At 41.5% G+C, this 26552-nt stretch overlaps 1 protein-coding gene across 5 annotated transcripts in view; it reads right to left on the bottom strand.

Annotated features, from left to right (window-relative positions):
• ADAM12 (ADAM metallopeptidase domain 12) overlaps positions 1–26552 on the bottom strand; it is a 177999-nt gene that overhangs the window by 2956 nt on the left and 148491 nt on the right. For 3 of the 5 annotated variants that reach the window (XM_053388911.1, XM_053388913.1, XM_053388912.1), the window contains 7 exons: positions 18687–18795; positions 18386–18584; positions 10454–10531; positions 8997–9105; positions 5607–5742; positions 4353–4464; positions 2503–2685 (listed from right to left, as the gene is read on the bottom strand). In XM_053388911.1, the coding sequence (XP_053244886.1) occupies positions 2503–2685; positions 4353–4464; positions 5607–5742; positions 8997–9105; positions 10454–10531; positions 18386–18584; positions 18687–18795 (926 nt within the window). Of the gene's footprint in view, positions 1–2502; positions 2686–4352; positions 4465–5606; positions 5918–8996; positions 9106–10453; positions 10532–18385; positions 18796–26552 lie in introns of those variants that run through there. The other 2 variants (XM_053388910.1, XM_053388914.1) reach the window with 2 other exon arrangements.

Here is a 26552-nt window from a genome sequence, read left to right as displayed (position 1 = left end):
GTATATATATTTAATAAATACATCAATACTCAGCTACGAGTGATCGCTAAAGAAGAAAGAATATTAATGAATAAATAAAAACCAAACAACGTGCAGAAATTATTCCCTCTGAAGGAGGTCCAAAATTATCTCTTTAAGCAAATCTCTAGTGTATTTTAACCACATGATTTTGCTGTTTCAAAAAGGGAAAACAGTATGGCCACTAGCATTGTGCTGAAAACAAAAAAGAAAACACTGAGTACAGCTATCATGGGGACACCTCAAATGTACAACAACTTGAACCATTGATCTCTCCTATCTCTTTTCTTTTAGGCAATATAAACAGATTATTGCTGGATACAAATATAGGTATAGCAAATGCTGTTTCCATTTTTCTTTGAAAGATGGTACCAAGAGATAAGTCTGATGATCTCTTGTTAAGAATTGACAACACACACACACACACACACTTCAGTTGCTATGCCTGAATTGTTTAAAGTAGGTTAATTTCAAATAAAAAATTACAGTCTGCAGTAAGAGTGTCTTTAATTACATCCTATAAGGAGGAAATGCTGCTGTTAAAATACATATCAGTAGAGGTGCTAGATTTCACAAGAGGAAAACAGTTCAGACTTTACATCATTTTTTTCAGACTTTACAAGGAAAACAGAAGCTGAAACATATGGAGAAGAAATATTACTGAAATACTATATGTTTATAACTTACAATTCTATTATTGTAGCTCTTAGCAGTAACATACTTTGAGAGGGGGAAAAGGGGCATGTTTTATCAGAAGGGAAAAGATTTTATTACATAATGGGGTTTTCCAGTATGAAGAGCATTTATGAAACAAAGATTGTATAATTATGTTTATATGAGACATGTGACTCTCTCCATACATGAAATGAATGTGTGGAGCTGCATGGACCAGCCACAACCACCGCTGTCACCACGCTCCCCCATGAACATCTATTTGACATTAATCAGAGTTTTCTGCACATGTAGATGTACAAGTGGAGAGTTTTCCTGACTTGGTCTGTGAAATGCTGCTATTCACTCCTATGAGTTTGTGAACTGCCTAGAGAGGTGGATCTTATATAAATCAGTTAATAAATAGCAACAGCAACATGTAAAGTGCTTCATTTGGAGATAAAAATTGCAATTTTAGAAGAACAATCCCCTACCTCAGGTGAGGTTGTCAGTATAATCAGGTCAATATATAGAAATAGACATGAAATTAGGTTCCAACCTTTTGGTGATGTGTAGCAGGATGGCCCTTAGAGCTGCTATCATTTGCATTATTGCTAAAGTTCTGTGTGCTGGGGAGGCCTGTTCACTGACCCAGTTTCCCCAGGGAGTGTTACCGTAAGTCTTTATAGATCGGATGGATTTATTCCTTTAGCTTTAGATCAGTAACTTTGAGGCTTTTTAAAATGTGTCAGTTTTTTACATGTAAGCCAGGGAAATGGTTTTCAATATAACCGCTAGCTCTTGTTACTTATGAAAAAATGTTTTTATACATTAGTCAGTTATAAATAGTACTTCAATATAAAATTCCTGTGGACTGTCTTCGGATATGAAACATAAAAGGGTCATAATATACCCAATTTCACATTTTAAAACACATGCTTCACTGCAATACCTATATATCTTTCGATTGTGAGTTCCAGAGAGAAAGGGTCAGACTCAGCTATGCAAATATTTTCCGATATTTCCCCCTCTAATTTTAAGCAATTGGGGAAGTAACAGTCTTGATGACATGATTGCATATGGGAGAGGAAACATATTTCTTTCCCTGTGGGTTGTTTTTCTTATCAAAATCACCCCTCTAAACTGATTTGGGGAAGTATATGAGGCCCAGAACACACTCTGCAATGAAAAGCCAGTCCAGTTCCCTGGGTGGATAAGAGCTGAGTTAACTGGCCATTTACCTCCTCCCATTTATTCCTTATTCTCTAAATGGCTCTTATGGCTGTAAATAAAATAAAATTGACTCATTGACTCAGTCTCCAGATTACAAAGACATCATATAGTACAGCCAATCTGAAACTGCGAGGGAGTTGCATGTTTGAATGCATATAAAAATGCACTTTTTGCATTTAGAAAAATTAACACAGATAGGAAAAGGCAACACTTTCATTCCAGCTTCCCACAGGAAGGGTGTTCTTGAATTATGGGGTAAGGGGCATTCCGATCCTTAAGATGGCACACATATCGTAAGAATATACATCAGAAAGATGCCACAACGTACCACAATATACTGGTGTAGCAGGAAGAGATGTCAATGGTAATATTTAGAATGGAGGTATGAACAATAATTACATGCCCTTTCAGCATGCCCTTTCACTCTGCTATGAAATCAACCAACAAAGACATTACAAAAGAGAGAGATTGACTAAAATGGAGCAAACTATTTTGTGGTGTGATTTGAAGAATCAAGATGACATCTAAATAGCTAGCAATCCAGTGGACCAATGGTGGCTGTGGGTGCCATAGAGTTGAAACGGATAAACAAACACGTACCTGATCACATCTGGGTGAGGGGCTGGCAGGCAGCAACCTTCTGGAAGTGGGCTGCAGACATGGTAATTCACACAGGGGTGGGACAATGCGCTCTGGTGGGCTTGACCGTGGTGTATTCTGTGTCTTCACAGGATTGCTAACATTACCTGTGTGATATCGTTGCAATCCTTGTGGATCATGTCTCTACAGATCCATAAAACAATATTATACCAAATCAATTATAGTTTAAGCATGATGAGGCCAAAGTTTGGCCTTTGTAGATTTCACTGATTTGCGTGAAAGAGAGAAAGCAAGAGGAGGGGATCAGGGGGAAAGACTCTGTGTTCTAAGTATGAGGTACTATTTCTGTACATGAAATAAAAGGAAAACTATCTAGGCCTAAAAATGCACTTTGGTCTCTTAAGTTCTAGACACACAGAGAAAATAAATAAATGTACAGTGGTACCTCGGGTTACATACACTTCAGGTTACATACACTTCAGGTTACAAACTCCGCTAATCCAGAAATAGTACCTCGGGTTAAGAACTTTGCTTCAGGATGAGAACAGAAATCGTGCTCCGGCAGCACAGCAGCAGCAGGCCCCATTAGCTAAAGTGGTGCTTCAGGTTAAGAACGGACCTCCGGAACGAATTAAGTACGTAACCAGAGGCACCACTGTATTAATAGAAATACTCTAAAATCTCACTATTTCATTACAGTGGTGCCTCGCAAGACGAACGCCTCGCAAAACGAAAAACTCGCAAGACGAAAGAGTTTTCCGTTTTTGAGTCGTTCCGCAAGACAAATTTCCCTATGGGCTTGCTTCGCAAGAAGAAAGCCCATAGGGAAATCTCCGGGGACCTCTTTTAAATGCTGGCGGTGGGGAGCAAAGCCTTTCACCCCCCTCCGGCCTTCAGAAGAGGTCCAGGAAGGCCGGCGGTGGGCGAAAGGCTTTGCTCCCCACCGCCAGCATTTTAAAAGCGGTCCGGGATAGCAGGGAAGCGCTGCGCTTTCCTGCTATCCCGGACCGCTTTTAAAATGCTGGCCATCGGGAGCAAAGACTTTCGCCCACCGCCGGCCTTCAGAAGAGGTCCTGGACCTCTTCTGAAGGCCAGCGGGGGGCAAAAGTCTTTGCTCCCCCCGCCTGCCTTCCCGGGATAGCGGAGAAGCGCAGTGCGTTTCTCCGCTATCCCGACGGCTTTTGAAGGCAGGCGGGCGGGGGGGGGAGCAAAGACTTGCGCCCCCCGCTGGCCTTCAGAAGAGGTCCTGGACCTCTTCTGAAGGCCGGCGGGGGGCAAAAGTCTTTGCTCCCCCCCGCCTGCCTTCCCGGGACAGCGGAGACTTCTCCGCTGTCCCGGGGCGATCTTAAAACGCTGGCGGGCGGCAGCGAAGCCTTCGCTGCCGACCCCCAGCGTTTTAAAAGCCCCCGGGACAGTGGAGACTTCTCCGCTGTCCTGGGGGCTTTTAAAATGCTGGCGGTCGGGAGGAAAGCCCTCCTGTCCCCGGAGCTTGTGGGGTGGGAGGTGGGGAGAAGGGCTTTTCTTCCCACCGCCAGCCTTCAGAACAGCCTTCTGAAGGCTGGCGGTGGGAAGAAAAGCCCTTGTCCCCCCCCCCAGCCTTCAGAAGAGGTCGGGGGACAGACTGTCCCCGGACCTGGTCTGAAGGCGGTTTCCATAGGAACGCATTGATTGATTTTCAATGCATTCCTATGGGAAACGGTGCTTCGCAAGACGAAAAACTCGCAAGAAGAAAAAACTTGCGGAACGAATTAATTTCGTCTTGCAAGGCACCACTGTATATCACCCCATATAAAAATACTTCAAACTTATGGGAAATATTTTTATCAGCAATACTTTCTGTGAGAACCTACCTTAGGTGTATTCAAATTTTGTGACTTTTTCACCAGATTTGTACTACTGCGGGTTGTGATAGGAACATGATTAGGTTCAAATGAACTGGAAGGCCTTGCTGGAGTCACAGACCTGAAATACATACACGTGTGTATACTTTTAACAGAGAATTTTTTAAAAAAATCTTTACTTTCTTTAGTAAACAGTGAAAGTAAAATCCATCCACCACACTTGCAGCAGGAATAAAAAAAATATTGATTTTTTTTTTGTTTAGAGCCACTAGTCTGTTAAATTAGCTCTTGCAATCTGTGGAAATGCTGCTTTACAACACCCGAGAGACTCTTCTAATGATGCTGGTGCTTAAGCTGTAATGACCTCAGCTATGGATATTGTGGTTCATTCAGTGGACTAGAAACAACAATGCTACTCCAAGGTTTCAATATTTTAAGCAGGACAAAATAAAGGCAAGCTTCCCTTTTTAACTGCTTATCCACAAAGTGAAATAAAAAGAAGGGTGTGTCTGAATAGCAGGTCCCTGTGGCCTTGATGCAATCTGAGAAGTGCCCTGAGAAAAAGGCAAGCATGTAGGTTTCTGAAACAACCCTCTCATATGAGAGCCTCGCCACCTGTGCTAGTCTGGCAATGGCCCCCATTTGATGCATGGGTAAGCAGCAGAGGGTGAAATTTTTATTTGCCTGGAGCAGGGATGGACAGACCCATTAAGAGTCTGGTCCATCCCAGTTCTCAAAGGGGACAGGACTAAGCCCATCCCATTCTGAAGTGGAATTTTAAAAACCCACCTAGAAGCACACACCTAAAAGCACAGTTAAATGTTCGCATGCCTCCATTCTCTCTCCCTATTCCCCCCTTTAAAACCTTTGAAATAGTGTTTCCAGTCACCTAAAAGCCCGAGTGCTAGAGCACAGGACTCCTTGTCATCGTGTGCCTTGAAATGAACGGAGAGTCCTGTGGGAGTAACAAGGCTTGATGATATTCCATTGCTCCCAGCGGAAATTGTATGGGGGAGAGAATGGTTGTCCCATGTAAGCACTTGGGACAGCTGTGTTCTCTGCACCCAGTACAATTCCCCTTGGGAGAAGCAAAACATCCTCAATCTCAATATGAAGCACCATCTTCTCATCTGCAGCAGCCATAGGAGGAAAAGCTGCCTTTCCCACTGCTGTCATTGAAGATTTTTAGACTTCAGCGTGTAATAACCTTGTGTGATCTCTATCATGGTTCATTTTACAAAAGAGGGTACTTCTATATCATACCTTAGTTTCTCTATTGTAGTCTTCTTATTAATAAAGAACAATCTAATCAAGATCTTCCTTTTGATGTACATAAGTGAACCAGCAACCAGAAGGCACAGGGTGGTTACGAGTAGCCCTATTATTAAGCTTCTTTTATCTGAAACCAAACAAACAAATCCACAGTTCTTATGACCAGACCAGTCTTGTCTACCTGATGTCCGCAGTATAACTAACCTTCAGTCAAAAACAAATCTTTTGCTTTACTAAGCTAACTTGTATATTAGGAGAAGTGGCATGGTTGCTGCTCCCCTCTGTCTCCATCCTCTTTGCTCCTATAATGTAGGAATGCATAAATTATATGGAACTGAGGAATCACATGCAGGAGCCATGGCAAAACTACCACTGTGGGCCCCACCCACCTCAACCGCCTTGAAAATGGTGTGGCTCTTCTCAGATGAGTCCATTTCTTCAACTTTGTTTTCGTATCCCATGTTACTACTATAGCAGAGTTTAGTAACTTCATGCAAAAATACTGTGGGGAAATAAATGGCAACCACGCTGCTCCATAGCAAGAAGAGGTCCTGTGTTTCAGCACTGACACCCTCCATACCTATTCTTGCCCTCTTTTTTGGTATATCTGCTGTAAATATTAATGGGGGTTGATAGGAAACAGAGGAGAAAATGGGTAACAGGACGACATCCCACTGCACTTTTCTTCAGGGCAGAGCTTCAGCAGTAAAAACTAAACCAATTGCAAGGAACTCAGCATAAGCAATTAAAAATAATTTGTCTTCACATAACTCTCTTGTATATTATTTGAGGTGTCAGAAAGATATAGCAAGTGTGTGAAATAGTTTTGAGTAAAGCTCACCAGGTTATTTACAGATTTTCAGAGGCGTAGCTTTGTTAGTCCATTGCAGAAAAAACAACTTTTGTGTCAGGCATCTTAAAGAATAACAGATTTATTGTAGCGTTAAGCTTTACTTAATGTTTTTAAGATACTTAAGCCATATTTCTATATTTTTTTAATCAGACACAGTTGATATGCAAACGCTCAGATAATAATTTAAGCCACTTTAGTAAGGGGTCAAGTGTAAAAGAACAATTAGCTTCTGTAGAAACCCCTAATTTACAAAGCACAGTTTTGTCATTGCAAACAGATTGTTAAAGTAGCAGGACATGTTAATGTGAAATGCAGCTCTTCTAAAAATAAAATGAAGCGTAAAATGAAGGTAGTTGATCTTGATGTACAAATTACATGAAATCAGTTTCCCTTTTCTAGCTACTGCAAATAGCTTACAGTTCACACACACACAAAACCATGATATAGATTAACATCCCTACATACTACGGCTATGGTACACGTTCCTGGCTTAAAATGCAGCTAGACGATTTCTTTTTCTTAATGTAGATCAAAGCAGGTTTAGGTAGGGGGAAATCAGCCAAAACACAGTATTTCATAAGAAACATCATTGTACAGGACAGGTATGGATTGTGGCGAACACAATGTGCATACCGCTTCCCAAACAAGTGGGGATGAACTAGATGCAGACAAAATGGGAGTGTGTATGCAGACTAAATTCATTATTCACTTGGAAATATGGGCTGTTTCACACATGCATGTACATTACTTGATTTATTTACACTCAAGTAGAGCTAAAAGTTATCCAGTGGTGAGGGCCCCTCAAAGCTGGAGCTGGCCCTGTCCATAGGACGGCTCTGAAATGAGTTTAGTACTGTGGTCTAATTTGCTTGTTGAACTCCTGTGTGTGTGATTATTATAGCAAAGGTCTCTCTCTCTTACAGTTCCCCCTTTAGTCAGCTATATCTTGCTATGAAATTGTAATGCCACTGCATTGATATGGATATTATTATGATGTCACAAGCTCAGCATTACAATTCATTACAGGGACTGGTATGCAGTAAACGCAATCTAATTTGCTTTTCAATAGCACTGTTCATACAAAAGCGGTATCATTTCCAAGCCAAATCCTAGCTGTATATGTAAATGTAGGTTGGATTCTTCTGTCACATTAGTTAAACTAGGAGTACAGCCACAGACATCAGAGCATGGGATAAAGTTAAAAGAGGGAAGTCAAATCCTGTGGAACTTCAGGCACAGGTGAACCAAATCTGGTGCAGCTGTTGCTGTAGAAACCTGAAGTGGTGCTGTCCCCATGACACCAGATGGTGGCAGGAGACCACACACCTGGCAACTGAAGCAACACCATCAAGTCCATGGATTGGGAAGTCACCACCCAGGCTGTCATCTCCATCACCACCACCCTTTCCAGCTTGAGGCACATGCAGGAATGGGTTGGTGTCTATCTGCACTCCCAGGTTCAAGCAAATGGCATAGTGAAAAAGAGCAGGAAAAAACAAGCTCTCACACAGAGGGAAAATCCACTCACAACTGCAGGAAGCAGGGCCGTCTTTAGCATATGTGCCGCTGAGGTGCAAAGATCCACCCAGCGCCCCCCACCCAAATTTAGTTTAGCCCCCAAATTAACTTTTATTATGCTTATGTCAGACACCACGCTTACGCCTTTTGTTTACAAAAGAAGGGAGAAAAAAGGAACAAACTTTTTTATTTGCTCTTTTATACACTTAGCATTCATTGTAAAATGAAGAAAAAATGCAGCTTGTGGAATTCATAGTGTGTACTCTAGGCATGTTTTTGCGGAAATGGAAAACTAAAACCGTGTGCTGAAATGCATGTGTAGTAGAGCCCTAAGTACTAAGTAGTTAGTCAAAGAAAGGGGGCACAAGACTGTTTAGGGCTCTGCCTGTTGCAGGAAAAACATCCTTGTCTAGCACATCTTGCCCTGCCAGGACAACCAATGCCTTTGATGATGCTGCAAAAAGCAGTTTTCACCCAGGTTAAACTATTATCTTGATGAATAATTAAGTACTTCTTCAAGAGTTTGAAACATTGTTTTCCATTAGCACAGGCATCCCCAAATTCGGCCCTCCTGATGTTTTGGGACTACAACTCCCATCATCCCTAGCTAACAGGACCAGTGGTCAGAGATGATGGGAATTGTAGTCCCAAAACACCTGGAGGGCCGAATTTGGGGATGCCTGTATTAGCACATCTATGATTGCTACTATAGTTTGGCAGTAACTGAGAAGAAAACACAAGTAGTGTGTGCCCTGACTTGCACAGACTTTATCGGTGATCTTGCTTGAGCTTATTCCCACAACATCACATTGCTCACATAAGTAGACCACTTGCACGAGCATTTTTAAATCTACAAGAGAGCTGACCGAGGTAACAAACGAACCAGGGAATAGGAAATCCAGAAATGGACACGAACTCTGGAGTCCTCTGTAAACTTGGTGCCCACAGCAAACTCCGTATGGCTTTTGCTTCATAATAAAGCTTGCTCTGCAGTTAAGTCATTTACTTACCAGATTGTCTAACTGGCCCGCTGTCTACACTGCCACCAAATCCTGCCTTGTCACAAAAGGGAGGAGCCCAGTGGGCCTCACAATGGCAATTTTTTTTATTGTTGCAGACCTTAACAACAAAGGGAAATATGCACATGAGTATGGAAAACAGTACATGAACATGAGGCCTCTTCACTGCCTGTCCCAAAACTGTACTCAATAATAATTAAAAGTTATTAAAACAGGAAAACACTACATCTTGACGTGATTGCAGGCTGCACTGCTCCACAGAAACTTTGTTCAAAATGTATCTCCTAATGGAACTAAAAAAAAGTCAGCTGAAGAATTAGAAAGCAATGGTGGAACTGTAGCCACAGAATTGTTTGGAAGTTGCAAAAGGAGGTAAGCAGTTCTTCAGGGAGAACACCGGGGCCCCTACTTGTATTTTGTATTAATAAAAAATAAAAACTATTGTCTTTTCGTCATTTATGCCCACTTGCCTGTTATTTCCTCAGTCCACAGAAGAAACTAAAAAAAGCCAATCAGTGGATGATCAAGTGAGACTCGAATCCACAATCCACAGAATTATAGCTGAGTTTCCACCTGACCTCACGCTTTAAGAACTGGCAATAAAAACAGGTAAATGCTGGGAGCTAATCTAAATGTTGTAAGGAATTCAGAGAACTTGTGCAAAAGGGCAGGCATCTGAGTTTAACACTAAGATGCTTAACATCAATTACTGGAGTGAGACCACATAATTTATAATACATTGTATAGTCACTTTTAAGATCTGCAGGTTGAGGCAGATCATTACCAGAGAGAGGCATTTCAAACAAAATTCCCAGGCTTCTTCAACACAATTTTAATCTTGCTTGCCTGTTCTTATGTTGTTTTTGAGATCTTCCTGCCTTTTTGGTCTATTATGCAGGTTGTATTTATATTTTAAATGTTTAATTGATTTTTAATGTAAACTGCCCTGGCAACATGTTGGAAGGGCCATATATAGAAATATAAACAAACAAATAAATAACAAAGTGTTCATTTTTTAAAATATCTAAGCTCAGTTACAAAACTCAGGTTTGAGGCCCAAATCAGGCTGTGTAATATGTGAAACATTAACAGGAAGTTTTTGAATTAATGTTAGGTTCAAAATTATGTAAAAGAGAATGAAATTCTGTTTTTTAGCCACAGAACATCAATTTGTAGAAAGATAATGATGTTGTAAACCTCAGAAGATTAATTTTTAGAAATATACAGATATTGCAAACATAGGTATTTCTGTGTTAGGTAAAAACCACGTTTCCTTTCTTGGACACTAAAAAGAGCATTCAAATTGATCTTTTTGGAAGGATACTTAAAAAAAAACATTGACAGATATATGACAAAGCATCATAGATTTCAAAAGCTGTAACCAATGAATACTTCATTGCTCAGCTGGGTGTTGACTGACTGTAAAAAATTGGATCTGCAATACTTACTCCACGTCCGTGACATTTTGTTGCACATTCATGAACCCCAAATACGCTGGTATTTTGGCAGCGGCGGTTAAGGCAGATCTATACAACAAGAAAAGGAGAGCAGGCTTACTATTGCCAGACAATGTATGTGCTTATTTTACTTTTTTCTGTGCTGTGCTTTCCAGAAATGCTTAAAATGTGGGAGAGTTTGCAGTCAAGCCCAACAATGCATGTCTGTGCTAGTTAGTAACCAAAGGGGTTAATGTCCACATAGCTGTAAATTGCTAGAGAAGGCCCGATCACACCCAATCACCTTTGTGGAGGCAGGAAGGAAGGTTTGTTTCCTATTCCTCTCTCTCTGCTTCAGGATGGAACAAACATGCTTTAACAAAGCTATCTGCCTCGGATATGTTTCTGAGGTTGCTCTTGCTGTATTTTTCAACTAAGAACATTCACCTGCATTCACTAAGAATGAAGGTAGACCATGATCCTTAAAAATAAATCACAGGGTGTTCATTGTCAGTTCAACTTTGCAAATTGCATGACAGATATTTCATCTCACCTTGTGTTGGGTGGGCTGTTTCCCTTGATTTAAGTGCTATATTAATTTATATATTAATCTTTTGCCCATTTTTTAAAAAAAGGAAACGCTTTAAGAAAGTTGCCAAACTGCTGGGCACCAGCATTCACCTGCTGCAAACTTGCAGGGCTGTATCTTTAGTCTTCCCTGTTACAGCTTCAGGTGAACAACCAGGTAGCTGGCAAAAAAAATAAATTTTAGCTTTTTTTTTTTTAAATGAGATTTTCACTCTGGTTCATTTTGAGCTGCCCGATCACAGTAAATGGATCTATCACTACAGTTTTGCTTAAAAGCATTACTTGATTGAAATCATGTATTTGACAAAAGAACCTTAATGTTTCTTTAACGGTTTTGGGATTTTCTATGAATAGGAAATTCACTTGCAGAGGCAGCGTCTGACACTGGTTCTCTACAGTGTGTGTGCATGAGTGTCTGAACATCTGTGTGTGAGAGGGCAGTTTGCTGTTGTGAACTGACAGAGATAGAGAGCTGAGAATCCTTAGCCAGAGTTAGTTTGAAACTAGAGCACAGCATTGCAAAGACTGCACAAGTTACTTCCTGTGAATCTGCTGCCTGCTATAGGAGAGCTTACATCTTCACCTACATGCTGCCTGCATATTTGTTAATAAAGCAAATATATGAAAGTTTTTTGTTGTTGTTTTAGTCGTGTCTGACTCTTCGTGACCCCATGGACCAGAGCATGCCAGGCACTTCTGTCTTCCACTGCCTCCTGCAGTTTAGTCAAACTCATGCTGGTAGCTTCGAGAACACTGTCTAACCATCTCATCCTCTGTCGTCCCCTTCTCCTTGTGCCCTCCATCTTTCCCAACATCAGGGTCTTTTCCAGGGAGTCTTCTCTTCTCACGAGGTGGCCAAAGTATTGGAGTCTCAGCTTCAGGATCTGTCCTTCCAGTGAGCACTCGGCTGATTTCCTTAAGAATGGATAGGTTTCATCTTCTTGCAGTCCATGGGACTCTCAAGAATCTCCTCCAGCACCATAATTCAAAAGCATCAATTCTCACATTTGGTCAAAACTCTCCACTATAACCTGTCCATCTTGGGTGCCCTGCTCGGCATAGTTCATAGCTTCTCTAAGTTATTCAAGCCCCTTCGCCACGGCAAGGCAGTGATCCATGAAGGGGCTGAAAGTTTTACCCCATTGCTATTTCATCCAAAGGAAATTAAGCCAATGGCACTGCCCCTGGAACTTCTCACTTGATAAAGAAGTGGGAAGCATGTATCAGCATGAAGCTTGGGGTGGCGCTCCTCTTCACATGATGATATCCCCGTCCTCCAACACAGAGGCAACATAGTCCATGAGCTCGAAGCTCTATGCCAATGTCCAATCCCTACTTATGCAATTCCTCGCTTGAAGCAAAAAACAAAGCAATACAGGAGGGAAGAGATACGGTGAAAATGTTCACCTCATATGTTAAATCATTTGCATTGTTGAAAGCAGGTGCAATATCTGCCCACCACTCCCCAAACCCCAGGATCAACTTTCCAGGGGCTGCATGCCAATGGTGCACAGAAGTGGGTGGGGGCAATGGATGCAACTCTTACCTTTGTACAGCAGGCTAAATGCAAGGCACACAAAAAAACAGATGTTTCTACACTTTCCCTCACACATTTCTCCAGTCTCTATCTGGGCAAGCAATCTTGTAACAGTTCGAAGACATAGTCCAGCCAGGCAAAGTCGGGGAGCACATGGAGCAGGGCTGGTGAAGGATATGGCCCAGGCAGAGCCAAAATGGGCCAGAATTGGAGCTCATCTACTCAGGATTAGCCAATGTCATGCCCTCCCATCAGCCACCTGGCCTATGGCCAGGCACAATGATTTGTCGTCTAATAGCATCTGGTGGGCCTCATGTTGGCTACTCCTATACTACATTCAGAAAGTTATGGCAGTATCCCTCCACCCATTCACAATCTAATTTCCTCTTGGAATCACATGCATATAGAGTTGCACTTTAGATATAGCCATTATGTTCGCACTGGTCTAAAAAAGATGCATTTGCATTTTATCTCTAGAGAAATGAACAAACAGGGAGTGGCATGTAATCAAAAGCATTCATTTGAGACTTTATGCAATTGTTACAGAGAGTTAACTTCACTATTTCACTGTAGCTGAAAGGTCGGGACAAAGCAAGATTGACACTGCAATAAAAGCAGAGCACAATGCAAACTAAAACGACCCATTTACAGGTTGTCTGATAAATCATCCAAGTTGAGAAAAGACTATATGCTGCTGGAATGAGTATTAGATGCCAGGTCAACAGTCAGATATATGACATATAGCACCTGCATACCTCTAAATTTGGGGCTTATTTCAGCAGGAATAAAAGTCAATCACAATCATATAAGAAGCGGGGGTGGGGAGTGAAGCAGAAGACAACAAGGCTGCTTAAGCAGGGCAAATATTCCCTATGGGAAAGAGGAAAAATGGGAAGGAAGTGAAGCAGCATCAAAAGACATAAGGAAGGAACATGGTATAAGGAACGTGGTACAGTGGTACCTCGGGTTACATACGCTTCAGGTTACAGACTCCGCTAACCCAGAAATATTACCTCGGGTTAAGAACTTTACTTCAGGATGAGAACAGAAATCGTGCTCCAGCGGCGCAGCCGCAGCAGGAGGCCCCCTTAGCTAAAGTGGTGCTTCAGGTTAAGAACAGTTTCAGGTTAAGAACGGACCTCCAGAACAAATTAAGTACTTAACCCAAGGTACCACTGTATAATTACAGCATGGTTCACAAACAAATAATCTAGAATTAAATGGTACACAGAATTCTGTTCACATTAAAAGGGCAGCTGTTAAAATCATGCATACTTAAGAGCTGAGACTGGTAACTAGGATAGCCATTCACATATTGTTAAAGAGTATGAAGACATCACCAAAAAATACATCGATTTGCATAAAATTTGTTGCTGCTAATTTCTATGTATACTTGCAAATTTAGGAATAAATATTACTTAAACAGAAATACATCTCATGAACAGTCTTCTGTCCAGGTTCTGACTGATGATAGACAGACAACTTGTGCTCCCTGGACTTGGACTGGAGAGCCCTGCAAATATAGTGGTACCTCGGGTTAAGTACTTAATTCGTTCAGAGGTCTGTTCTTAGCCTGACACTGTTCTTATCCTGAAGACCACTTTAGCTAATGGGGCCTCCTGCTGCTGCTGCTGCGCTGCCGGAGCCCAATTTCTGTTGTCATCATGAAGCAAAGTTCTTAACCCGAGGTATTATTTCTGGGTTAGCGGAGTCTGTAACCTGAAGCATATGTAACCTGAAGCGTATGTAACCCGAGGTACCACTGTAGAGGACTCCTTCAAACAGAGGACAACTGTCCTCTGACAAATCTCTAAATAAGAGGAGTAACTTTGTAAAATAGGACACATAGCCACCCTATCTGCAACCTACTAAAAGCTTGTAAGTAAAGTGGGGTTGGTTACATTCCGACAGAACTAATTCAGTTTATGCTTATAGGTCTAATATGTTTCAGTTTCACACATCAGCCATTCAAATACAAAATTGGTAATATTTTAGTATATATAAGGCTCTGCCTTCTATTCAGTCAATTCATTGGTCTTTCTAGCTTATGACAGTCTCCACAAGTACTGATTTCGTACCACAGGCCTCCTCTCTAGCAGTCTCTTTGAACAAATGTTTTAAATATAGTTTTATAACCATAAATCTTTCTTATAATGCTTTGCTGCACTTCGTTTGTTTTTGTCAAAAGGAGTAGAGTTCTGCTCCTGTGCAATTCTCATTGCATTGGAGCAACCTGGAACATAAAACTCAACTCATAATCACATTATGTTTAAAGTTTGCTGTCAGTGGGAACTAACTACAGTGGGAACTACTGAAACCTCAAAAGCAATAATAAGTTTTGAGGCTTTGACAAAATAGACCCAAATGTCTTCTCTTGAAATGCAATCTGCCAATAAAACAGAAGTCCCCTTTAACACTGCTTGTTTCAAATTCTTAGCTGTAGTTTCCCATGTCTTTTCATAATTTTATTTTCTTGGATTACCACTATACATAGAAATCCTGGCAAAATGTGTGCACAGATACATTAAGCAATATGCTTCTTATTCCCTTAGAACTGAAAGGCTTTGCCTTTGTCTTGCAGAAGCTGCTGTTCATCTTGGCAACGTCCCCAGATTTGAAGCACGCCAAAACAAATAGCTAATGAACAAGCAGACGGAAGTATCAGTCAAAAGCCACTACGTATTATGGTTATTATTTGTCAGGCCAAGGTATTTTCTATAAGCCAATAGGAAACACCATGAGCTGCAGGAAATATAGCAGCATGTGAATTAATTTTTGCAAAAAAGCTTCTTCTGTGGCGATCACTTGTAGCCAAGTAAGATTGTCTTCCATGAACACGGTCTTAACAATGAGTCTGTAAGTGACTGTGGAGGCCAATTTTGGATCCACACATCTTTCCACAGTGGGGACATAGGTTTCTGGGTGGAAGTTGATCAAGGTGAGGGTTTGCCAGATGTGCCTTCCTCTTAGTACGCTTCTCCCTTTTGTCCTGAGTTCGAGCGTCTTCAACGTCCACAACACCTTTGGTAAAGGCTGTTCTCCAATTGGAGCACTCATAGGCCAGTGTTTCCCAGTTGTCGGTATTTATATTACTTTTTAAAGATTTGCCTTGAGAGAGTCTTTAAACCTCTTTTGTTGACCATCAGCATTATGCTTTCCATTTGTAAGTTCGGAATAGAGTAGTTGCTTTAGAAGACGATAATCAGGCATCCGAACAACATGACCAGTCCAACGAAATTGATGTTGATGAATCATTGCTTTGACACTGGTGATCTTTGCTTCTTCCAGTACACTGGCATTAGTTCGCCTGTCTTCCCAAGTGATATGTAACGTTTTTCAGAGATAGCATTGATGGAATCTTTCGAGGAGCTGGAGGTGGTGTTTATAAGTGGCCCATGTTTCACGAGTATACAGTAAGGTTGGTAGTACAATAGCTTTGTAAACAAGCATTTTGGTTTTCCTCTGAATGCCCCGGTCCTCAAACACTCTGGACTTCAATCGGGCGAAAGCTGCACTCACAGAGCTCAAGCAATGCTGGATTTCAGCATCAATGTTGGCGCTTGTGGAAAGATAACTGTCCAGGTAGGAGAAGTGATTGACACTCTCCATTACACCATTGAGTTGTATTTGTGGCACTGCAGAGGGGTTATTTTGTGCTTGTTGGTACAGCACTTTGGTTTTTTGGATGTTTTTGTAAGCTTCTGCGAAGATATTTAAGATGGTTTGGAGGTCATCCTCTGAGTGTGCACACACTACGTTGCCATCAGCATACTGAAGCTCTATGACAGAAGTTATGGTAACCTTATCTTTTGCTTTCAGCCTATTCAGATTAAAGAGCATTCCATCTGTTCGATATATCTGTTCTTTATCTTTTAGAAGTATGGTACCATCTGTTGAGCATAGGGGGCATATGCCATGATTTATTGGCACATAGATGGTCTTTGTGGCCTTAAAGAAATACTGTGCATCATGAGTGTTATCTAAGTGCTGGATCTCTTGAGCTTCTTTTATCCACCAGGTGTTCTTTAGTTCTCTGGTTCTTCTTTGAACCTTAGTGTTGGCAAAGGTTTTTTTCTTAGTGGCGCAGTTTCCATCTCTCTGCCAGATCTGAAAGATCTTCCTTTTTAATAATGTGTTCAATCTCACTATCATTCTCATCAAACCAGTCCTGCTGTTTCTTGTTTTGGTATCCAATAGTTTGTTCACAGGCTGCAATAAGGGATGTCTTTAGCTTGGGTCCAGCTTTCCTCGATGTTATCAGGGAACTCCGAGAGCAGATGGTCCTTAAGAGGTGTTGGGAAACAATCCCACTTAATAGGATTTTGAAGGGCTTGAGTGTTCATTTTGTGCCTTGGTTTCCTTCCTTGAAGCCTATGTTGAAGTATAATCTTGATAGCCATTGTGGAACGTATTAATTGGTAATCTGTCCAGCAGTCGTTGGCACTTGTCATAGCCCCCCCCCCCCCCATTTCTTAAATAAATTCAACAGTCCACAATTAAACTCTGGGATAAATGGTTGTACAGCACAATACTTTTTGGAATTTATGTCCTCTGATCTGCAATTGCTAAATCCGTTTAAGCCCAGATGGGTATAGGTTGTCTATGAGTTATCTTTATGTGTATAGAGACACACTATTCTAACTAATTATTTCAACCCACTTCAATCTGGGTTCATGCCTAGTTTTGAGACAGCCTTGGCTTGGTTGCTCTGATCGATGACTTTTTCACAGGAGAGGGATGGGGGAGTGCAACCCTGTTGCCTCTGCTTGATCTCACAGCAGCCTTTAATACCACTGACAATCGTATCCTCTTAAACTGCATGCATGAGTTAGGGGTACTGCTTTATGGTGACACCACTCTTACTTATAAGGCCAGTTTTGGCCTCCTAGCAACTGAACTGCCAGTTGTCACAAGGCATCACCTTGTCCGCAGTGCTATTTAACATCTCTGTGGGGAATCCTTTTTAGCCCTAGGGCAGTATTCTGTTCTGGCCAACCTTCTGAGGGCTATAAGCCAGTGGTGGGTGAGGCTAGAAGCAAAAGTAGATGGAGCAATTAATGTGAATTTTATCTTTGTTCAGTAGGTCATAGTGGCAAGTTACAAATGCCTCCTGTAGACCCATTCATTTATGCAGGCTTTTCTTGGCTCATAAGGTCCACCACACTGATCTTTTTATTGTTTTATTAATGTTTCACTGAATGTTTTATTGATGGATGCACTGTTTCTAATTTATATTTCTTTGTTCTTTTGGTTATAATGCTGTGATACTGATATTTTAAATGGACTTTAATGAAAATTAAACTGGTCAGAGATTTTCCATATTAAATTGTATGTAAATATTATAAGTGAATAACTTGAACTCTCTCATCAGCATAGCTGATTCTTCTGGATACAGGAAATAAATCACATTCAGTGATGAACTGATAATCAAGCAGATATACAGCTCTACATTTAGCCCCCATCACTCACTCTTTCTTCATTCAATTCTATTCAGAAATAATTTGTCAATAGTTGGCTGCAGCATGTTAAAATACAGACAGAATGACTTTCACTGGCACAATAAATTCCTTTTTCAGCACTTTTATGTAAAAATTGATAGTCATGCCTTCTGGCTGAACAACAAACTGATTCCATTCATTCTCCAAAAAACTCTTGCGTATACTTAAACAGCATAATTGTTTGCATAAGCATCTCCATTTGGCCTGCCAAACCTTTACTACAAAATGCAGAAAGTGTAACTTTCATTTGTAAAGACCAAGACTGAGTTTCCCTTTAGACACACAGACTGGATTATTGGGAATAAGATTGTTCAACCTTACTTTTCCATCTTCACATTTGGTTCCAGCAAGGACAAGACCAGGGTCAGGCATGTCATCGCCCAGGTATACGTGGGTTCCACGGCATAGAATTTTGCCTCCTCCTTGTAATGGGATGTTTGTTTCTATGGAGACAGCATTGGTACCAATTACAGGCCGATTTGCTCCCCCTTGACACTGAATTTTTCCACACTTAGCATCTCTAAAGGGAAAAGAAATAATGTTAATCATTTTAATGATGTTAGCATCTACCATTGGCACAGTTCCAACCTCTTTTCCAATTAGGCAAGACAAGAGCATATACCTGGGTTCACACTTGGCAAAAGAACTTTTGGAATCCTTCCCACAGTTTCCATAAGGATCACCTGCAGAATTGACTCTCTCAAAGCATATCCCAGGAGCAGGTTTAGCACCTACAAAAGAAGCAAAGCCATTTTAATCTTATAAAGTATGCAACACTTTTGGTTGGGGACAGCGGAAGAAGGGAGTGGAGGAGGAAACAAAGGGAATGGATTTTGTTGAAGCTGCGCTGGACTCCAGATTGACTGGGGGTTTGGAGGCATGTGGGAGGCATTCACAAGTTTCACTGTGGACTACAACTTCCTTCAAATAGTTGTCTTGCTCCATTGGGAAGCCTAATGCTTAAGGCTCACCCAGCTGACCCTGAATGCAGAGATTCATGATACAGTTTCATTAGCTTAAATGTTTCTGGATGCTTCAACTGCTGCTAGCTCCTTCCAGACCTCACAGCTGAAAGGAACCAGTGACAGATACATCATCCAAGATTTACAAACCTCAGAGCTTGTGACAGCTCTTCTAAAGTATGGTTACCAGATGTCCCCGTTTCCCAGGGACAGTCCCCGGATTTACAAATCTGTCCCTGGACAACTCATGATGACTTGAAAATTTAACTTCATTAGGGAGACAATCCTATATCCTTGAATAACATTTTAAATACCTGAGGCTGCAGTCCTATAACATATCCTGTGAAATAAATCTACTGACCACAATGGGGTTTTCTTCTGACTAAATACGTATAGGGTTGCATTTAGGTTGCAATCTTAAGTGTGCAATCTATTGAGTAAGCAGCATTGAGCTCAATGAGATTTCTGAGTGAACAGGTTTAGGACTGGTTGGACTCCATGTATATTAGGATAGCCCCAAAATAAGCCACCTCTCAAACAAAACACACATAAAGAAACACTCAGTGTTTAAGTTGTAATGAAGCATGTAATTGCTTGGGGAGATATTAAGACTGGGCCCCCATAACCATAATTAATAGAGTGACATTGGACAGGACTGGGGATGCCCAGGTTCAAATTCCCCTCTTGGTCATGAAATTCACTAGGTGAACTTGGGCCACAGTCTATCTCCCAGCCTAACCTACCTCACAGGCTTGTTGCGAGGATCAAATGTGCAGATGAGAGAATCATGTACAATGTACTGACTTCCTTGGGGGGGAAAGGCAGGAAATAAACGTAATAAATAAATTCTGTAGGTGGGTTACTCCTAAAAGAGTACATTTAAATGATGTATTATACCTGGAATGGGTGGAGAAACCAAATGTGATTTAAAATAATTATAGAACCTAATATTAAAATTGCAATTAGCTACCTTCATTTCATAGTCAGTAGCCTGACTAATAGAATATCTTCAACTGAAGATTAGCTTAATGTTATATTTTAAAAAAGTTAAAGTGCAATTTAAAAAAAGTTAAAGCGCAATCCACCTAGATTTAAATGGTCTACTGATCTCTCAAGCTCATAACTCAAATGCCATTTCATGCATTACTGAAAAGTGAGGAAGCAAACATACACTCTTGCTCTTTACCACTTTGCTGTGAATTGGGACTCAACAGGGCCATATTTAGCTAACCCGTCGCACTAGCAGAAGCTATTGCAAGGATTCCTACTCATGCCATGGGAATTCTTCCTCTCCCTCCCCCATGTGCCCCCCACCCCATCCAGAGAGTGGGAAAAAGTTCCATTGCACAAGGACTACCTTTGCACTGATAGAACCTTAGCCTCCGTGCTATGTTGAATACAAGCCATGCATATGAATGCTATGGAAAGTCTGTCCTTAACAAGAGCGGCACACAGAGCACAAAGTAAGGTAGTAGTTGCAGCACCATGGAAAGCGCTATATGACAAATGTTCCAATAAAGTGTAAGCCAGAACTGAAGCCTTTTATGGAACCAGGCTTGATCATTCTTCCTAGGCTCTGCCCCTTCCTTGAGGAGTGGAAGACCTTAAAGACCTAGGTCCCTTGTTTGGAGTCTAGCATTCTTACTTTTGGACCATTCACTCCATATGTTTGCCTGGACTAATGGGCTTTGAGCACAGGCAGCTGGTGGAGAGCTACATCTCTGTCTATAAGCTTCTCGTTGCAAACCAGGATATATGGCATAGTCAGGAATAAATGACATATAAATGGATATTTCTTATCAAGATCAGTTTGAAGAGTGCTTTTTAGTTTTTACAAGCTGGTCCTACAAGTCCAATAGGGGTAGCTTTGCTGTAGCCTTAGCTTTTTGCACTTTTACAGCAAAGTGTAGCTTTTATGGCTGTGCTCTTTACCCTTTTTTTTAAAAAAAAGATTGCACACTGTGTATTCCAGCACAGAATATAAGCAGTGCTCAGCCTGAAAAGATGGGACATGCAAGGGAGCCGAAAATGCTTTTTCTCAATATGTAACCTGAGGAAGCTATGCGTTAAAAGTTTTGGTGCAGCTTTCAAGGCACTGTCATGGTTGAAACCCAAAGGGGCAACTGCAGGTTACGTTCTGTCTGAGTGCTGGCTGAATGTGATATCAATGAATTAGAAGAAAGCCATTGAGAGAATAGTTGGCTTCCATGTATCAAATTAGGAACAAACTGATGGTCTGGAAAGACACAAGGGGTGGCGGTATCCAAGCACAAAGTTCCACTAGTGCAATATGTTTTAACTCTGCAATGGAACTAATCCCCCCCTCATTTCCCTGTGCACCTTCTGTAAATTTGCTCTAGAGAGTTAGGGAAACTCCCGAAGCAGATTTAAGGGGTCACACTAAAGCTTGAAATCTCTAAGATATCAAAAGGCCATGAATATCACTAAATCTCTCTCTGAGACTGGCTGTCCTTAAAGATCAGGAAGTTTCTCGCATCTGGATCAATTAAAGAAGGGCCGCCGCCAACAACAACAACCCCACCCTCTGTGTCTGTCTTTCTTGTTCCTAAATCACAAGCAATAATTGTAACTTTATTGATATGCTGAATAAAATGTGCAGGAAAGGGTATAAAGTTAATTTTAATATTTTTGGAATGCTTGAAGTGCCTTTCCTGATTGCTCAATGAAAGGCAAATGCATTGGAGTAGAATGTGCACATGTAGGATTCTTCTGATGAGCTAGGCCAAGGAGAAAAATTAAACTGAAAGGCTGTGAGTATATTTCCGACTGATTTTTCACTTTCGGGCTTAAAAATCACACTTTAACCGGAGCATTCTTTCACCTCCATGACATAAAGGAATTTAACAGTGAATGGAGAAATTTTACAAATGGCTCTCTCTCTCACTGAATACATTCATGCAGTGGCTAACTTGAGATCTGCCCTTCTGCATCAGGCAAAAAGGTCCACTTAGTCCAGTATTCTGTTTCCAACAGTGCACAGACAGATGTCGACAGATGTCACAGGGAACAAAGTCTTCCTTATTGTTTACCGCTAGCATATGGCATTTTAAAAATGGATCTGTTTATTGAAATTTTGAGATTGTAACATTAACAAATAAAAGCAGCATCACAAACCAATATTTGAGGTACATTTGCAGACACCTCTAGGTACACCCCCTACAAAGCACAGGTACCACCCTGATTTATTACTTCAAATGAGTGCACAGATCACTCTAGAATGACTTTTGGGTATTTGGAGAGAACACCCTGGGGGAATTCGTGTGGTGGAGTGCTGTGCCTCAGTGGTTAGACTGGATGGCCTTTTACTAGAACCCTAAAGCCCACCCACCTGAGCTACTGTAGATGGGGGGGAAATGATGCTGATGGTCTATTATCTACTTCACCCCCATGAACCATATGCTAGGATGCCCAGAATCTACTTCTGTTACACAGATCAGGGATTCATCTTTTTTTTTTAAAAAAGAGTCATTTTGTAGTTGCTATTATTAAACAACTGAGAGTCAGAAACCTTTGCCAAGCGATTGTAACTGATTGAGCATTTGCTCACCACTGCCGCAGCTAAGGCCTGTCTGTAGACCTGTCCTGCATGAATGCATAATCTTTTTTCAGTGCCATTCATTACGCTTGTAGCTGTTATGACATCTGGAAGTAGTAAGCAATTCCATAAATAGGATGGAAAACAAATTCTAAGGATGCGTATGGTTCCAGAACTTGTCTTTAAAATGCCAAGAGCTTTGTTTTCAGCGAATTGCTTTTATCAACATATTCAATAACTGTATTAAAACTGTCCCTGGGTGGAGGAATGCAGAAGTAAATCAACTGTGTGCATAGTACTGTCCTGCTTTCTTGATAACTTTTACCAAGGCTGTGAAAGGACTTCTTTTTCATTCCATTCAAAATATGCTGACCAAGAGCCAACAAGTCTATTGATGTGCATGACAGAAACTGTGCAAAGCTATGCAGTTCTCCTGCCTGCCCCCCCCCCGGCACTTTATAAACTTGTTCCAGTTTAAATGACCATGATGTCAAAAAACTATCCCCTTTTGGTACAGTGGTGCCTCGCAAGACGAAATTAATTCGTTCCGCGAGTCTTTTCGTCTTGCGATGTTTTTCGTCTTGCGAAGCACAGTCCGTCGCAACTGCACCTCTTCAAGCAGCTTTAAGAAAAAAGCTAACAAACTCGCAAGACGTTTTCGTCTTGCGAAGCAAGCCCATAGGGAAAATCGTCTTGCGAAGCAACGCAAAAACCGAAAAACCCTTTCGTCTTGCGCGTTTTTCGTCTTGCGAGGCATTCGTCTTGCGGGGCACCACTGTATAGCCATCCTGACCCTCTTGAATTTGCAGTCTAAAAGTGGTGTGCGTGTTAGCAGGATGGAAGGTAGGATTTGGGGGCCTGCAACCATCCTTTTGACAGAAACCTCACATGCACATAGAGAAACCCTTTACTGGCTTGGTGATAACGACTGGGAAAAGCTATTAAAACTTCTGAATTGTATTAAAATGTCTGAATTGTAAACACCTGTATTGGGAAGTTTTTAATGTAGGATGTTTCTCTGTGTTCTGTTATATTCTGTTGGAAGCTGCTCAAAGTGGCTGGGGCAACCCAGTCAGATGGGCAGAGTACAAATAATAAATTATTGTTACTGTTGAAAAACAATAGTCCATTTCCAGGTTTGCTGCAGCCCCTCTGATTAGACTTTTATAATCATGTGCTAACGTTGTTGTTATTGTTATTGTTATAGCTATACGCATGTAAGAGTAAAGAGAACAGATGGAACTAGGGGAGTTAAAAGAAAAACAAACAGCAAAAGCTTCTAAAGGCACTTAAGGAAGCAAACCATGATGTTGTGTTTCTTGAGGGAACCCATTTATCATAATTCCAGGAGATAAACTGAAGTAGAAAGCCTTGTCTCTCTTTATTTTGTTACTTGAAGAGGCAAAGACAAAATGATTTGTGAAAGATTTGCAGTCGATATTAAACTCGTTGGGCTGGGTGAGCAGAGTTTATCTTACTTTGCTATTGACAATCAGAGTTTGGCGCCCTAGTAATTAAGGTCCTGTCAACCTTTCTAGCCGAAAGCTTTTGCTTTTTCCTCTCTACAAGAATTAAATCACCTGTTTCAAATCATGCCAGGTTAAAAACATACTAGAGATGGCACCAACTTGGATATGTCCCCTCTGCTCCAGAAGTACAAATTTGTTTAGTTACAGAAGAAAAAGACAGTTCTCACACGGCCTCACTTGCTTCTATGATCTAAACCATTAGCTTAGTAGCCTCTAGGATGAAATTTACAAAGAAGCCCTTCCAGAGCTGATTAACCCTGCAAAATTATAGGCAAACTCATCCAGGGGTCTTCATGAAGGAAATCTTTCTTTTTTCTTTTTCCTAAAAAGGAAAGTCTCTTTTTTTAATCTTCTGCAGAACTGGATGAAATTTGCAGCCCAACAACTGAACTGAGGGAGAGGGAAAGTAAAATGACCCTTTATTAAGCTCTCCTAACTGGCGCTGTGGGTTAAACCACAGAGCCCAGGACTTGCCGATCAGAAGGTCGGCGGTTCGAATCCCCACGACGGGGTGAGCTCCTGTTGCTCGGTCCCTGCTCCTGCCCACCTAGCAGTTCGAAAGCATGTCAAAGTGCAAGTAGATAAATAGGTACCGCTCCAGCGGGAAGGTAAACGGCGTTTCCGTGCACTGCTCTGGTTCGCCAGAAGCGGCTTAGTAATGCTGGCCACATGACCTGGAAGCTGTACGCCGGCTCCCTTGGTCAGTAAAGCGAGATGAGCGCCGCAACCCCAGAGTCGGTCACAACTGGACCTAATGGTCAGGGGTCCCTTTTCCTTTTTAACTGTTTACATACTAAGAATTAAAGTAATGCAAATGGGGGCGGTGGAGGGGGGGGGAGAGAAAACAGCAGAATGAAATCAATTTGATTGAAGTATTTATTTTTAATTGTTTGTTAGGAAACAGAAAGTGATTGGGAAGGATGCCAATAACCTACTGCTCTTATATACATTTCCTGCTTTCTCAGGCAGCACCTGCAGAAGAACAATGACCGTGTGGAAAGTTGCCCCATGCTGAAAGTTCCACAGGGCCAAAGAACACTTCCCAAGCATCACCCTCTTGAAACATCCATTATCTGACAGTTAACACTATCATTTATATCAATGTGACTATCACTGGCATTTCTTCATAATCACAACTGATACTCTCTTTTTAAGGTATGTGCACACCCGTTCACACACAAAGCACTTCAAAGAAAGGTGAAATTGTTTGGCAGCCTAGAAAGTCCCTGTTTCTTAAAGGTTAATGTTTCCTTTCTCTCAGAAAATCAATAACTTTTCTCTGCCAAAAGATTTATTTGCATATCTAAGTGCCTCCTGAAATGCCAATAAAAGCTGCAGATAATATCCAAATGCATTACTCTCTACATAACTTTCAATCATATCACTATCAATAGGGTGACATCTTTAGCAATGTGACTTTACAAAAATGAAGTATTTAAAAGTTTCATTTTTAATTAAAAGAAGGCACATACTGCAATATTTAAACAGGACCGAATTCTCCTGTATAACACAGAACATAGCCTTATCTTGAAGACAAGTTTTCTAAACAACGTTTCAGTAATACACAATTCTTCATAACAGGTAGATCAGTATTCCCTGCCCTATATGATGTCTTGTTGGGATTCATATTTTTGTAGCATTTTCCCCCCTGGGAGACCTTGATGGTCTAACCCATGGGTAGGCAAACTAAGGCCCGGGGGCCAGATCCACCCCAATCGCCTTCTAAATCTGGCCCACGGACAGTCCAGGAATCAGCATGTTTTCCCATGAGTAGAATATGCACTTTTATTTAATATGCATCTCTGGGTTATTTGTGGGGCATAGGAATTGGTTCGTTTTAAAATATATATATAGTCCAGCCCCCCACAAGGTCTGAGGGACAGTGGACTGGCCCCCTGCTGAAAAAGTTTGCTGACCCCTGGTCTAACCTTGGTAATCCACTTTTTGCTCCCGCTTGTAGTTTGGTGTGGAGTAGTCAGGGTCATGTACCTTCAAAATCTTAGGTGGTTAACTATGATTGCAATTTTCTGGTATCTAAGTCAATTCACAATGACACGGTGGCATAAGACAGTGGTTTTCAACCAGTGTGCCGAGGCACCCTGAGGTGCCATGAATGATGGTCAGGGGTGCCGTGGGCAACACTAACCTCTGTCCTTCCCCCCCTCCTCTGATGCCCTCTCACATCTCTGCCTCCCAAAGGCTTGCCCAGCTGCTGTTGCAGCAGCCCTGGCTACAAGCTCCACAGGCAAATGGTGCCAGGGCTTGTTGGTTGCCAAGAGCTGAGGTGGCCTTGGAGTAAGCAAGCAAGTGGGTGAGGGAGCCCAGCCAGTGAACGGACAAGTTGGGGGCTGGACAGGGAGGCAGGCTCTGCACTGGCATTTCTTCGGTTTGCTGTGTGCAAGGCCTGCCTGGGAGCTGAGTGCCCAGTGCTGAAGGGGAAT

Source organism: Podarcis raffonei, chromosome 5 (assembly GCF_027172205.1).
Source record: "Podarcis raffonei isolate rPodRaf1 chromosome 5, rPodRaf1.pri, whole genome shotgun sequence".
Lineage (NCBI taxonomy): Eukaryota > Metazoa > Chordata > Lepidosauria > Squamata > Lacertidae > Podarcis > Podarcis raffonei.
This window is presented reverse-complemented; position numbering and strand designations above follow the sequence as displayed.